The 16,396-nt window shown below is 37.2% G+C and overlaps 1 protein-coding gene across 1 annotated transcript; it reads right to left on the reverse strand.

Annotated features, from left to right (window-relative positions):
• Positions 1–14,628: 14,628 nt before the first annotated feature.
• On the reverse strand, positions 14,629–16,059 carry LOC147494338 (uncharacterized). The gene is made up of 2 exons (XM_086568106.1): positions 16,007–16,059; positions 14,629–15,301 (listed from the first exon to the last, which is right to left on the reverse strand). Exons 1-2 carry the CDS (start codon positions 16,057–16,059, stop codon positions 14,629–14,631), a joined length of 726 nt encoding a protein of 241 aa, XP_086424232.1.
• Between the last annotated feature and the right edge of the window lie 337 nt (positions 16,060–16,396).

The following is a 16,396-nucleotide window of genomic DNA, read 5'->3' on the forward strand; positions in this document are numbered from 1 at the left end:
CTCAATGGATTTTCGTCTCACTTATGGGTTTCCTGCTAACCGTGTGATTGGGTCGGGTACAAATTTTGATTCTTCGAGGTTTCGGTTTCTTATTGTTGATCAGCTTGATGTTAATGCCCAAGATGTTCGTGCACGTTTAAATTTATTATATTTAGTTGATTATTTTTTTTTTCTAAGTGCAAGATAGTGATTATTGAAATTTGTTAAAAGTATATATTACTGCTGAATGTTGCCTTCGCTTTAGGTTGACTATGCTATGTAGTCCGTATATGAATTTGCCATATGCTCAGCACAACGAAACGTATTGGTGACAATTCTATGCGTCAGAAATTCTATTCGTCAGAAAATAGTTTTCTGCATAGGATTTGATCACAAATTGCATAAAGCTAGGGGGAGAGTTAGAGTTTTTGTAAAACATGAAAAAGTGAGTTTTATGAGTCTTCTTTCTAACTCAATTGGCCTTGTCCAATTCCGAGTCCTGTGGAGACAGCTATGATGTCTGGAAGTTTGGTTGACAGAAAACAGTGTGGCAGAATTCAGTTTCTGCGCAGTGTGTTCGAGTCCAGTTTTCATATAGTTAGAGTGAGAGTTAGATTTTTTGTAAAACATAAGAAAGTAAGTTCTGTGTGTTATCTTTTCAACGCAAAAAGCCTCGATACATTTGGACACCTGTGGAAAATGTTGTGTCATTCGGAAGATAGTCCGTCAGAAATCTAGTTTGCTAAAAATTAGGATTTTTACCGTTTTCAACTTAAGTTTTCTTCTAGATAGGCTGAGGTTGGGACTTCGAGTTCTATATGAAAAAGTGTCTACCTACCCTAGTTTCTAGATAATTAAGTTACATGTCATTTGGATGAATGTAGGAAAAACTATAGCATTGACTATATGGTCGGTAAGAACTACGGCGCTTGATTCCAATCTTGAAAGATTTGGATCGTGCAAAAGACTTTGAGCAAAAGTGCAGCCACTACACTACACTATATCTATAATATATATATATTAGTTTGTGTGATAACTATGTGATTGTGTTAGAAATTACCGTTTGTTTTGAGACTACATAAATATATATGTGTGAGATAGAAGTTATATATGAATATAGACTTTAGTATATGTGGATCTGTTTTGGACATTAGTGTGTGTGGACTTGAATTTGGGCTAATGAACTATTTGTTTTACGATATTGTGTATATGAGTGCGGTTATGTAAATTGTATTTGTTTGATTATAAGTTTGTTTACATTCAATGATATTTAAGTGCTTGATTTGCCTTGACGCGCGAAAATGACTCTCTGCATGTGTGGTCTGTTTTGACATGAGTAATGCTAGTATAATTATAAGTGATAATAATGTTTTAATGTGTCGCCCACATCTTTAGAACTCTCCACGCCTCAGGATTTGGTAATGAGATATTATGACTTGTGATGTCATGTGATAGATGGGTATTCATTGAATGTGCCATGAATGACCCGGGTATTCATTGAATGTGCCATGAATGACCCAATAGTTTGGACTGCCCTAGAGAGGAACTAAGATATTCGCCTTGCGGGTTGGTCGTATTCCTTGAATGTACGGGAATGTAGGTTTGGGTATTCCTTGAATGTGGCGGGAATGACTCAGGGCATTTATTGAATGTGCCATGAATGGCCCGTTAGTGTTATGATGGGTATTCCTTGAATGTGGCGGGAATGACCCAAGGTATTCATTGAATGTGCCATGAATGACCTGATATTTTTGTTATGCCCAAAGAGGTTTTGTGATTATGTGTATGGAAAGCCCAGAGATGGCTGTGACTCACAAGTTACGAGTTTACAAGATGAAAGTATGTTTCTTGGAGGCGGTATCCCGCTTGGGACATATGTCTTGTAGTGGTACTCGGTGTGAGTGAGGCACACGGATATGTGTGATTTGGCAAATGTGTGTAGTGCAAATCGTGGAATAGGATCTAAAGGTTAGGCTGTGTCTTTGAATAAATGAGTCAACAAGATAATTAATAAGCAAAGTAAAAATATTGATTTTACGTGTGATGGAGTTATTGCATATGATGTATATGATTTCTTATGAGAAATATTTATGTGATTTGAGTGAGTTGATACTCACAAGGGATGAATGTACTCTTTGGTTGGGATATTTTTCCGTTCTCATAAATAGACGAGTGGTTTTTAAGTAAAAGTATATGAATTGTGTGAAGTTATGGATGTGAAATGTGGACCGAATTGACTATAACTTGATATGTTGTTCTGAAACTATTAATGACTTGTGATAGTCCGAGATCTATGATTATGCACGCAGAAACTTTTATGACGTAATGATGTCATATGAATGACTACCCTTGATATAGGTATTATGATAAGTGGTATTCCCGAATATCTTGGATCGAACCGAAGTTATATCAATTAGACTTAAATGTCTTGAATGAGGTTTGGTTATGAATGGAAATTCGACCGGCTGAGATAAATCATTTTATTGTGATGTCTAACTCTATTTTGCGAGGAGGGTAGGATCTATTAATCTTTTCTGCCGAGGGGCGTAAATACCTACCCTAAGACAACGTGTTGGCTTAAAGGTAAGGTATACCAAACTCATATCTAATTAGGTTATCATATGTGCATTTAATAAATGGAATGTAAGTGGTATTTATGTTGTGAGTTATTTTGGAAAGTGGGAATGACGAAAGTATCTTGTTATATGAGATTCATGGAATTTGTATATTGGGGATGAAATCTTACTTGGGAAGAAACTACACGCAGTTTTGGAAAAACGGAACTATATTGTCTTCCAAGTTGAAATGGTTAGAAATGTTATATTTATTAATTTGAAAGATTGTTATATATATTTTGTGGTTAGTCTACTCATACCAGCAAATTCAATTTGCTGACCCATGTTTGCTTTGTTTTGTAACGTGGGTGTGTTCTTGGGAACATAGATGGTGGAGTGCAGTGGATAAGGAGACGTGATTTGGAGTTGCTCTTGGAGTCTTCTGGTTTAAGATTTTCTGAAGAGTTGGTTAGTTTCTTTATAGTTGAATAATGTGATTTAAGGACTTTTCCTTTTCGTTTCTTTTGATTTCAGTTTTTGTATATATCGTGTTTGATAACAGGGTTTTGGGTTTTGTTTCACCCCGGGTTTCCAGATAATTAAATATAATTGTTTTAAATATTGTCTGGAAATTTGGGGTGTGACAGTTTTACCCCTAGCTTTCCTGCTTCACTCAAAATATCCAACACATACTTTCTTTGATTTAGAAATATACCCTTTTTTGAATAAGCAATTTTGATCCCAAGAAAGTACTTCATAAGACCAAGATCCTTGATGGCAAACTTCTTGTGCACTAATTCCTTGAGCTTAGAAATCTCGATAAGGTCATCACCTGTGATAACTATGTCATCAACATAAATAAGAACAATAACCAAGCCTGTCCTTCTAGATTTAACAAATAAGGAAGGATCAGCATCACTTCGCTTAAGACCGGTCATAGCTAGAACAGAACTGAGCTTGGCATACCACGCTAGTGGAGATTGTTTAAGTCCATAGATAGCCTTTTTTAACTTGCATACTAATCCGACCTAAGTCTCCTTCGGATGTCCAGGTGGGATGCTCATATACACTTCTTCTTTAAGATCTCTGTGTAAGAATGCATTTTTCACATCCATCTGAAATAATTTCCAGTCTTGATTCACAGCTAGAGATACAAGCACTCTAACGTATTCATCTTTGCAACTGGTGCAAAAGTCTCCTTATAGTCTTGACCATAAGTTTGGGTGAATCCCCTTGCAACAAGTCGAGCTTTAGACCTCTCTAAGGAACCATCACTGTTGAACTTGTTTCTGAACACCCACCGACAATCAACAATTTTCTTTCCATACGGTAGCATAACAATATCCCAAGTTTTATTCTCGTCTAGAGCACGAAGTTCTTCTTGCATCGCCTTTCTCCATACTGGACGAGAGTTAGCTTCTCTAAAGTTCTTGGGTTCTTGCACGTCATTTACTGTACTTAAGAAAGCATGATGAGATGAAGTGATATTAGCATACGTTATATACTCCTGTAGAGGATATGTAACATCATGCAAAGAATAAAAATTCCTGTGAGTCACTGGAGGATGCCTTTCTTTATCAGATTTATAGTAATCCTTGAGAGTTACTGGATGTCATTTCTCTTGTTCAGATTGTCTAGAAACTGGAGGAGCTGGAGGAGGTAGAGAATCACCAAAGCACGCCCCGTGCTCAGTTTGCTCATCCTAGGAGCGCGCCTGCGCCCCATCTACTGGATGTCGTGGATCACCGAGAGCCCCGCCAATATACTCGATCCCGCAAAGCTGACGCTGCACTCTTTGCTTCAAGGCGCCAATTTTTCAGTGGCAGGAACTATACCTTCACAAACCATTGGGACAGGAACAATGCATTCACCAACTGCTGTAAGAGGAGCCAAATTAGCCGTAATAACAGCTGGGAGAGGTGCCAAATCTGCCAAACACTCCCCCTGGGACCGATTCCCAGGTACAGCAGAATCATGAAAGAAGGCCTCAGATTCCACAAATCGGACATCACGAGAGACAAACAGTTTCCTTGTCTCAGGATTGTAACATAAGTAGCCTTTCTATGTGGTAGAATAACCAACAAACACACATCGAGTAGCCCGAGCATCAAATTAATCTCAATGAATAAGTAGCTGATGCACATAACAGACACACCCAAACACTCGCAGATGAGAGAGATCCAGCGGCCTGGCTTTGAGCACTTCCAATGGGGATTTAAAACCAAGGACCCGACTGGGAAGACGATTAATCAAATAGGCAGCAGTTAAGATGCCATGAGACCAGTAGTGCTTAGGAACATTGATAACCCGTAAAAATAGTAGAATCCTAAATATTAATGTTAACAACACTAATACATAATCCTACCGTTCTTACGTTTAAATCAATTCTTCTTACTCTCAAAACATAATCATGCAATATAATGAGTAAGGATTCGTTCCACTCTTAACTTGTCTAGACTTAAATTGAATTCAACTAATCAAACCCAAAAGGAACAATGGTGAGAGTAATGATTTGATGTGAAATTTATATACTACCATTCCCAACACAAGAACAATAATAAGAACATGTCATTATGGAATAAGTAATTAACTTTATAAATCTAATAGAACAATAAGAACAAGATATGATTGAATGAATAACAACTACTTATTAATCTAATGAATGATATTTAATGATTTAAATAACTAATCTAAAACAAAGAATGAAACTAATTAATGGAATGAAAACTAAGTAATTAACTAATCTAGATCTATCTTTTTCTAACCTTAAACTCCATTAACATTAGCTTCCTAACCTAACTATCTTTAACAAAGAGTCAAACTTTTGTTTTTATACTTTCAGATCCAAAAACCGTGCATGGGCTTGGAGCCATGTTTTGGGCCGGAAAATCGGGCCCAAAACCCAATTCTTTCAGTCCGAAAAGGGCTCTTCAGCTGGATTTGGCTTCAACATACTTTTTGTCCACTTTTGCTCCTCTGATTGGGTCAAGGCTTAGACCATTGGAAAGATCTTTCCGATCCGGTTGTTTTGACATAAGGTAGGCCCAATTCCGAGGTCTGAGTCCAAAGATACGGCCTTCGGAAGTTCTGCTGACTTTGTGTGATGTTTCTGCCCACGTTGACTTTTCAGCTTTTGACCGGGCTTTACAAAGGCTTTGTCTTCTTCAATCTTGGCCTTTAATCACGGAACTCCTTAGCAACCGACCTTTGCTCCTTTATCTCGCTAAAGTGGCACATTTCTGTACATAATGGACTTTGAAGCCTGAAATACATAAAAACACGTAATCAGTATTAACTCTTAATTATTACTCACATAATTGGTCTAAAAGTATGATGGTTAAGGGGTTAAAACTACAGTTTTGGACTCTTATCAAACCACCCCCAAACAGCATTTTGCTTGTCCTCTAGCAAAGATGAGAAATTAGAATAAGTGACCAAAAATGGAGTTCTATCTACTCGTTTATTTGAGTGAAATTGCATTGATCATATATGCAACAAGGCCTTAAACCACTAGGGGAATTCCCTAGTGGACGAAGTTATAGCCTCATGAGAGTTTTCTAGTGAAGGTACTCACAAACTTCATCTATACTACAACGACTAAGAAATAAAACTATTGTTTTCTTATTTATGTCTCAATTATCTATACATCTCACTAGCAATGAATACAGAATAATCATGTCTAAACCTAAGCTAATATATGCATAATAATCAATCATCTACTTAATAAACATATATACAATGAGTAATGCTATGAAATGCAAGAATGTGTCCGTTTATGAAACTTTGGAATAAATCGTCCTTAAGTAGGTTCTCACATAAAAAGCAAGACAAAAATCACTCCTGATTTTTCCACTCAAGTTTTGCTACTCCAGTAATGCGGTGGGCATACTTTACCTTACAATCTTAATGACACACAAGGAAGCGAAGTTGATCAAACACATCTGCCACTTACTATCCCACTAACCTATTCCTAATTGAGCTAGAGGTCTTTATTAGGTGTTTCATGGGATAGGAGATGGTTTAAGAATGAAGGAAACGGATATTCAAAAAGACAAGTCTGAGATAATAGGGTCTTCATATTACGTAACTAGAGAAAACCTTGTTCTTTTGCTTCTACACTTTGTTTCCATCCTTAGCCTTTTTCTTTTGGCTTTTCGACTCCTTTTATTCAATTTTTGGAGTTTTTATTTTATTTCTATTTTTCTTTTTCTTTTCTTTTCTTTGGATGGAAACTTCTTTTATTTTTCTTTTCTGAAGCAACTAACTAATTTCTGTTTACACAGGTTTTTCTCTTCTCTTTTCTTCACTCATCCTATTCTCAGACTTATTCTAAAATGGGTAGGTTGTTTTTTTTTTTTTTTTTTTTTTTTTTTTTTTTTTTTTTATATTTTGTTTTGTTTTTGTAACAGGGTAAAAGAATTGTGGTTTATGGAAGGGCTAATGAAAGGCTCAGTGGGGCGACTAGTGGAAAATATACTTAGGTAATAATTTCTAGCTATATCGATCCAAAAATGGCCTAAATTCTCTCTTAGGACATGGTATAGTGGTCAAGCAAGTGGACGTGTGATTTCTCTATTCGGAATATACTTCTCCCTTATGTCATTTCTCAAATGTTTCACTCATATAAGGCTTTAGGCTATATTCTCACAGGATTTGTAGAATAAGTACTCTAGCCTAGATTTCAGAAACTTACTGCCAAACAATCATAGATACTCATGGAATATATTTATAAATAGATGCAAAGATTATTACCTACATATTAACCTAAGTTTCTAAAAACTATTCTAATGCAAAAGTTACGTGAGACTTCTAGATTATTAAGAGCATAGAGAAAGAAACAATACCAATATTCCTAAGTGTATAGCATAAACTTTTTATTTTTATTTTTATTTTTATTTTTATTTTTATTTTTATTTTTATTTTTATTATTTTTAAGACAAATAATACGTAATATACAACCTAATATGTGCTTAACATTTACATCGTGTTTCTATACCACCCCCCAAACAATTTGGGAGAAGGGGGTTCATGAAACAATTCAATAACACAATTAAATTATGTAACTAACTAATTTTTAATATTTTATAAATAAAAGTGCGTAATTGACATCCTAAAAGTGTCTAATTTTTGTAAATGTTTCTATCCCACCCCCAAACAATCGAACGCTTTGTCCTCAAAGTATAAAGAGATAAAGAAAGAATTTACCATAGAAATGTGGCAAACATTGGCAGTACTTGTAACAGAAATATTGTAAAGATGATATGATAATATAAAGCACAATTAAACTGGTACGTACTAACTAACACAAACTCTACTGGAGTAAACATGACAGGCTTAGGGTGGCAACATGATTTGAAATGAATACCAAAATACGCCACCCCCAAACAAAAGTGGAAAACTCTTTTTAATTAAGTTTGAAAATTTTGTTTGGCCTATACTCCAGAAAGTTGGTATTGTACGAAAACTTGGGTCTTTTAAAGTCAGATTCCCTAGACTTAATCTAATATATATGTATTAAAATGCAGTTTACCATATATCAACAATCAAAAAAGTTGTGGGTCTTTCCACAAATAATTAACATGGAATGCACCACCAAACAGAATTAAGCACCAAGATTTTCTATGACGTAGCTTAGTGGAATGAGAACAAAGCCTTATAGATCTAAAACCTAATCGAGCATACAGTTTCTTCTTTGTCCTCCTACGAAGGGGATGCCAAGTAAATGAACGTGAGAAAATTGATGGTTGTGGAAGATCGTGGGATGTGGATAATTTTGAGAAGGAAAAAATGGAAAAAATGAAAAAGTGTCAGGTGGCTTGTCCATGGGTGTTACTTCTTCACCAGTTGGTTTTAGATAGTTATGAAGCATAGGAGAAACGCCAAGGTCAAGTACAAACTTAATAGTTCTTTGAAAAGGTAGAGGGCGAGGAACATTAAGTGATGGAAGGTGAATGAGTGACATGAGGATGTGAGGTGGGTGAATGGTGTTCAACTAGTGTTCTTAGGTCTATATCATCGAGGGCCTTGAGATATGCAAGACATTCCTCAATAGGTGGGTAAGAAGAATCAATCGGGATAGAGGGCTTAAAAATTCTTCTTCCGTCATGGCGTCAAGAGATGAATGGATGTCAATAGGAGCGAACTCGCGAGGCGGCAAATAAGGGTTGCAAAAGAGTCGAAGGAAATCCTCCTTGATGTTATCTACGTCTAGGGAGTAGAAATTGTGATCATTGTCTTCTTCCATAAGAGGGGTATCTACTAGTGTGTGGATTAAAGTGTCAGCCGCACTAATGTGAGGACAAAACTCTCAATGGACTTCACTTCCCCTTCTACAGGCAAACCTAGTTGTCCCTGTTTTTGTCTAAACATGTTAATTTCTACAGAAAGATTTCCAAAAGAAAGAGTCATTGAGCCATCCCGACAATTGATTTGGGCATTGGCGGTTGCCAAGAAAAGACGCCCTAAGATGATAGGAATGGAATAATGAGCAACTTCTGTGTCAAGAATAACAAAGTCGGCTGGATAGTAAAAATCCTGAACTTTAACGAGAATATTTTCAACTACACCCTTGGGATACTTAATAGAACGATCGGCTAACTGCAAAGTCATTTTGGTTGGTTGAAGTTTTGTTAGACCTAGTTGTTTATATAAATAAAAAGGGAGTAAGTTAACACTCGCCCCGTGTCTAATAAAGCAGTTGTTATGAAGGTATCACCTAAGGTGCATTGTACAATAGGGATCGACCGAGGTCCTTTGTACTTAACAATTCCGTTATGTTCGGATAAAGAGGATATTGTTCGATTAAGAATGCTTCGTGGGGTATGTTGGTTTTCCTCTTCTTGGTGCACAACTCTTTTTAGAAACTTAAGCGTGTCCGGTAGACTTTTATAGCTTCTAGAAAAGGTAGGTTTATAGTCAAATTTTTAAACACTTCCCTAATCTCATCAAAATTCTCGGCCCTTTTAAACACAACTAGTCTTTGGGGATATGGTGTTTTATCGCTATTTTAGCGTAGGGATATAAATATTATTAGTCTTTGCTTTATCTCTAGCCGTTTTCCATCTAGGTGTCCATATTGGAACCTCTATAGGTGTAGGGTCTTCACTTTCTATTATTGGGTCTTGTAATGTTTTCCCTTTTGGTTGTGGTTTAACCGGTACTTCTACAAATTGTAGGGTCTTCGTTTCTATTATAGTATTTGGTATGGTATCATTTTTAGTTTGCGGGTAATCTTTAGGCATAGTCACTTGGTTATCAACTACTCACCTCGAACGGCGGCGTTGGATCATCAGAGGTCCTTTTAGTTTATATTACCATTACAAGAAATACCGCTTTATTTCAAAGGCGTGTTTGTTGACTTAGGATTATGCAATCGCCGACTTGGAAACACGCCGGTTTGGTTATTATTTTGGTTAGAAGACATGTCAATAACCTTTTGGCACAAAAGATCGCATCATTTGCATCGTTTGTTTCATCATATTAGAGTTTTGATCATGCCGATCTTTCATCAAGTTGAGTTTTGTTGCATAATTTGATTTTGTTTCTCCAACAAGGTCACTACTACTTTGTCCGTAGATGGTTGTATTGGAATTAAAGCTTGTTGGCGCTCATGTCTTGATGTTGATAGTTCCGGGTTATGGGTACTAAACCTCTATTCTGGTCACCTAAGTTCCCTTGTCCTTGATGTTGAAGTTAACCGGGTTGAAGTGTGATGGTGGTGGTGTTTGTGCATAGACAAGAGGACAATAGAAGTCGGAATGCTCAAGACTACAAATGACATTACAACGAGTAGAGTTAATGTTCATGATCAGGGGGGTTGTTGTTGAAACGAGAGATGGCATCTACCTTTTTAGTGAGGGCATCGATAAGAGTTTTAAGCTTCGGGATCATATTTAACCTCAAGAGAAGAAGGAGAGGAGCCGGGAGGAATTGTTACCTCCCCAATTGTTGTTCTTCTTAGATTGATCTTCTAAGAATTTATAAGCCTCCAAGGCTCCTTTACTAAGAAAACTACCCCCTACCATGATATCTAGAACCTCCTTATGATAGTGTGAAATCCCTTGAAGAAAGCACGAACAAGCGTGTCTTTTCGCAAGATTATGATATGGGCATTTAATGAGAAGATCGCTGAAACGATTCCGTGCCTCCTCAAAAGGATTCATGAGGATTCTCGGGTGAAGAAATGAATCTTGTGAAGCATTTTATCCGCTTCGGCATGGGTAAAACTGCTCCATGAACAATTGAACAAGTTGAGCCCATGAGTCCACAAAGTTTGGCGTTTGGGCAGTTAACCAAGACGCCTTTATCGGGCTAAGGTGAAAGGGAATACCCTCGGTTTAATTTGTTCGCACTAACCGTGGGATGGTGGAATGTTGTTAGGACTTGTTCAATCCTACGCATGTGCTGATAAGGTTTTTCATGGTCTAAACATGAAAAACGGGTAACAAATTAAAAATATTTGGGGGGATTCGGAAATCCCCTACTGGGTCTGCTAGAACGATGCAAGATTTGGGGCTATTGCTCAAGGCTTTGTAGAAGTCGAGAGAGGAGTCTCTCTTTTTCTTCACCCATTATATCGTGGTGTGTGTGAAATTCTTAGATAGGCGTGTGGTATTTATGTCTCACGAAAAACAAGCCCGATTATACTAGAATTAAAACTCCTCCGACAAAAAGAAACGAGGAGTGGAAGAAGGGAATACCTGATTAAGGTCATTGCTTCGCTTATAAATAGCGTCTTGTTCATGCGTGTTCAGTGTGTATATAACAAGTTAGAACACTAAAAACTTGAAAATTGAAAATTTGAATCAAACCTACGTAAATCCGCAAAATCACCCGAGGCTGCTTTCGCTTCACTTGAGCGCAGGTGCTTCGTGCAAAATTCGAAGTTCCAGTGTTTTGAGCGCTGGTCGCTCAACTTCCAGTGTTTTTGAGTGCAGGTGCGCCTTTTGAGCAGCGCAGTGCTCAAGGTTTTCGAATGTCCAGTATTTTGAGCGCGGGTCGCGCTCGGTATGGGCACAAGTCGCGCTTCAGGGTTTTCGTGTTTTAGGCCTTTTATCTTACTCCAAAAAATTTTAAATTTTTACAGTAATTTGCTAAGACATCTATCAAGTAGTCTGTTAAATTTCAGATCAATAGGAGCTATGAAAGTCCCTCTACTTCCCTGTAAAGTTTGCAAAACAGTTTTCGGACACAATACAAACAACCGAATGGTTAACCCATCAAAACAAAGCCAAAAATTTCCAAATTTTTACTGGAGACTTCTGACAGATCCTACTTGTTCCTGTAAAAACTTTAGAGCAATTGGAGTTCTACAACCTCTCCTTATCGGCTGGTGTTCCAGATATTAAGTGTTTGTAACACTGCAGAAACACACTGGAAACACTCTACTATTTAGGAGGTCAAAACAAATCAAAATCTCGTCAAATTTTTACTACAAACTCATGACTTAGAATAGATACTCCTGTAAAAATTATAAAATTTTAAGAGCTCTCTAAGTAACCTTACTCGTCTGTTTTTCAAGAACATATGGTGTGAAAACTGAAATGCAGCACTGTAAAGATCGTATTTTTTTCACAAGGTAAACCAACTTTGAAAAATCTGAAAATATTCCAGTAAATCAACAACACATTAAATATTATGTTTGAAAATTTTCAGAATTTTCGAAAATTTAGAAATACCTTCACCGCAGTGTTTTTCTCTATGAATCCACAGCCCCTATGCCTAAAACAGTGAACAGTTCCGAAAATTCAAGAAATAAGAATGAAAAATTAAAAAGGGTGGGTGGGTAGAGAATGGGGGATTGCCCCTTGGATTCAAGCAATTGAATTTTTGTCTTGAACGAGATTAAGATGGCAGTGGCGCCATTTGATAACCCGTAAAAATAGTAGAATCCTAAATATTAATGTTAACAACACTAATACGTAATTCTACCGTTCTTACGTTTAAATCAATTCTTCTTACTCTCAAAACATAATTATGCAATATAATGAGTAAGGATTCGTTCCACTCTTAACTTGTCTAGACTTAAATTGAATTCAACTAATCAAATCCAAAAGGAACAATGGTGAGAGTAATGATTTGATGTGAAATTTCTATACTACTATTCCCAACACAAGAACAATAATAAGAATATGTCATTATGGAATAAGTAATTAACTTTATAAATCTAATAGAACAATAAGAACAAGATATGATTGAATGAATAACAACTACTTATTAATCTAATGAATGATATTCAATGATTTAAATAACTAATTATCTAAAACAAAGAATGAAACTAATTAATGGAATGAAAACTAAGTAATTAACTAATCTAGATCTATCTTTTTCTAACCCTAAACTCCATTAACATTAGCTTCCTAACTTAACTATCTTTAACAAAGAGTCAAACTTTTGTTTTTATACTTTCAGATCCAAAAATCGTGCATGGGCTTGGAGCCATGTTTTGGGCCAGAAAATCGGGCCCAAAACCCAATTCTTTCAGTCCGAAAAGGGATCTTCAGCTGGATTTGGTTTCAACAGAATTTTCGTCCACTTCTTCTCCTCTGATTGGGTCAAAGCTTAGACCATTGGAAAGCTCTTTCCGAGCCGGTCGTTTTGACATAAGGTAGGCCCAATTCCGAGGTCTGAGTCCAAAGATACGGCCTTCAGAAGTTCTGCTAACTTTGTGTGCTGTTTCTGCCCGCGTCGACTTTTCAGCTTTTGACCGGGCTTTACAAAGGCTTTGTCTTCTTGAATCTTGGCCTTTAATCACGGAACTCCTTAGAAACCGACCTTTGCTCCTTTATCTCGCTAAAGTGGCACATTTCTGTACATAATGGACTTTGAAGCCTGAAATGCATAAAAACACGTAATCAGTATTAACTCTTAATTATTATTCACATAATTGGTCTAAAAGTATAATGGTTAAGGGGTTAAAACTACAGTTTTGGGCTCTTATCAAACATTCATGCCCAACATAAGAGCACGAGTTGTCTCCAAAAGGTGTATGTTCTTTCTTTCAGCCACGCCATTCTGCTGAGGTGTGCCAACACAGCTAGTTTGATGAATTATCCTCTTGCTACGAAGATACTCAGGTAACATACCTTTACAAAACTCAGTGCCATTGTCAGATCTAAACATCTTGATATTAGCACCAAACTGGTTAGTAATCATAGTATGAAAATCCTTGAATACAGTCACAACCTCAGTTTTCGATTTCAATAAATATAACCATGTAGCACGAGATTTATCATCAATGAACAACACAAAATACTTATAGCCATCATAAGAATTAATGGGAGCAGGTCCCCATAAATCAGACTGAATTAACTCAAACAACTTATTTGACACAGAATTCGAGTTTGGAAATGATAAACGAGTTTGTTTAGAAAATTGACAAACATCACAAACATCATCAGAGTTTAAAGAAACATGCGGAAACAAATTTGACAGGACATGACTAGATGGATGCCCAAGTCTTTTATGCAAAATACGACTCTCAAGTAAATCACTAGCTTGATACACCTTCTTATGCGACTTCAACAAATAGAGTCCATTAGAATAAATTCCTTCACCAATCGTCCTCTTCGACTTTCGATCCTGAAAGACGACAGAGTTAGGAGAAAAAATGACATCACAATTTAAATAATTGGTAAGTTTTCCAACAGATAGAAGTTGAACAGGGAATGAAGGAACAACTAGAGCATCACTCTTGAGATTTTTATCAAAAAATTTCACTTGGCCACTGCCTAAAATGGGAACGGTGGAACCATTTGCTATGGAAATATTATGATTTTCAGGTTTGGACACAAAATTATGGACAGAGGCAAGGCAATTAGCCATATGATCAGTAGCCCCTGAATCAATTATCCATGAGTTACTATTTTCTGGCATAGTAAAATAGGCATGGGGTAAATTATCTGACACGAGTTAAGGTAAACTGACCTTTGCTAGAAGACATGGACTTAGTGAGTTGTTGGAGAATTTGACTCAATTGATAACTAATATCTGAGTTGGACATTAATGTCTCGACAACATCATCATGCTCTTTCTTGGACAGTTCCTTTTCCTTCTTAAGATGTGGATATAATTCCCAACAACGGTCCTTGGTGTGCTAGTTCTTTCCACAATGATCACAGTGAGATGGTTCCCTTTTTCCCTTACCCTTTTCAAATCCCTGTAACTTCTTCCTAAAATCGTTTTCTGCAAGTAATACAGTAGATTCAGAGATTGAGGACTTTACCTCGGAGTTCATGGTTTTCTTTCTTGTTTCCTCCCTCTGAATAGTTGCACAAAAAGCAACAAGTGATGGAAGAGTACTTTCCATTAGAATGTTGCTTTCCAGATTTTCATATTCTGGTTTAAGACTACGAAATACGGTGAAGATTTTATCCTCTTCAGCCCGTTTCAATAGAGTCTTCGCATCAGTGGTGTGTGGACGATATATGTTTAACTCATCCCACAATTTCTTCAAATTCCCAAGGTGTTTTGTAAAAGTTTTCTCACCTTGTTGCAAAGTACCGATTGCGAGTTGAAGTTCAAACACACGGGCAGAATTGTTCTGGTTTCCATATAAATCTTCAATTGAATCCCATATCTCTTTCGCAGAATCAGAGAAAGTAAAAATCCCAGCAATAGTAGACTCTATATAATTGAGTAACCAAGATCGAACAAGCTGATCATTGGAAACCCAATTCTCATATTCGGCATCATCAATGGCAGGATATACCTTTGCACCATTAATAAATCCTAATTTCCTCTTTCCACCAAGCGATAGCGAAACGGCCCTAGACCAAGGTATATAGTTCGTTCCATTTAAGAGAACTGATGACAGCTTCTAACTAGGATTAGAATCAGTCTCTGTTGTAACAGCAGACTTTGGGTTTGGATTTGGATATGACATAGTGTATTGTGTTTATCTAGATTGATTTAGAGAGAGATTAAGCGCTCCGCTCTGATACCATGTAGAATTTAACACTTAATTAAAGAGACAAAACACAATGATTTATAGTGGTTCGGTGCCAATGCGGCGACCTACGTCCATGGGAGAAGAAATGTTTTATATTGCTTGGTTGGTTTTGTTTTTGTGTTACAGAGGTGTTTATATAGCACAACATGAGTGCATATTCGTGTCTATAGTTTCCAAAATGATTGGAGACTTTCCTTTATAGAAAACATACAAATCTGACAAATCTCTGTCAAAACCGACTAGGGCGCGCCCCGCGCTCCAATTAGCCTTGCTCAAGGTGCGACCCGTGCTCTTGCCTTGAGTCGACCTCCAGTACCTTCAACGCGACCCACGCTCGACTTGGCCTTGCCCAAGTCGCGACCCGCGCCTTCTCTTTCTTCTCCCACAATGTGGATTGGGATTTGGAAGTTGAAACTGTCATATAAGCCTGACTAGGAAATCTAGATTCCCATGAGTGATATATGGAATCCCCTCAAAGTCGCTTCACTTCTTACACCAGAGGCATACCAAGAATTTAACAAACAAGATCACTTCAACTTGTGATCTGGGGGCAAAATGCCTCCATTCCATTTCCATTTCAGCCAGATGCAGGGCACATCAGTTCGGTGACTTATGAATGAAATGGTAAAATTCGACATAAGAAAATAAAGAGTGCTGTATTGGGCGCCACTGAGATTAGATCGGGCAGCCTCCAGCCCAGCCCAAACAACAAAGTCCAAACAAGAAAGCCCAGTACACCCCCCACCAAATCGCAAACCGGAAAAACCTGTTTTTTCGGTCATCTCTCTCGGTCATCTCTCTGCCAAAACCCTTCGGCAAATTATCGCCAAACCTAACCAAAAAAAATCAAAATCCTAATTGAAGCAATCCAATTGAACCTTCGACTATGAGGAAGGGTTTGTTCTAGTAGCAA

Source organism: Coptis chinensis, chromosome 6, assembly GCF_015680905.1.
Source record: "Coptis chinensis isolate HL-2020 chromosome 6, ASM1568090v1, whole genome shotgun sequence".
NCBI classification, from domain to species: domain Eukaryota; kingdom Viridiplantae; phylum Streptophyta; class Magnoliopsida; order Ranunculales; family Ranunculaceae; genus Coptis; species Coptis chinensis.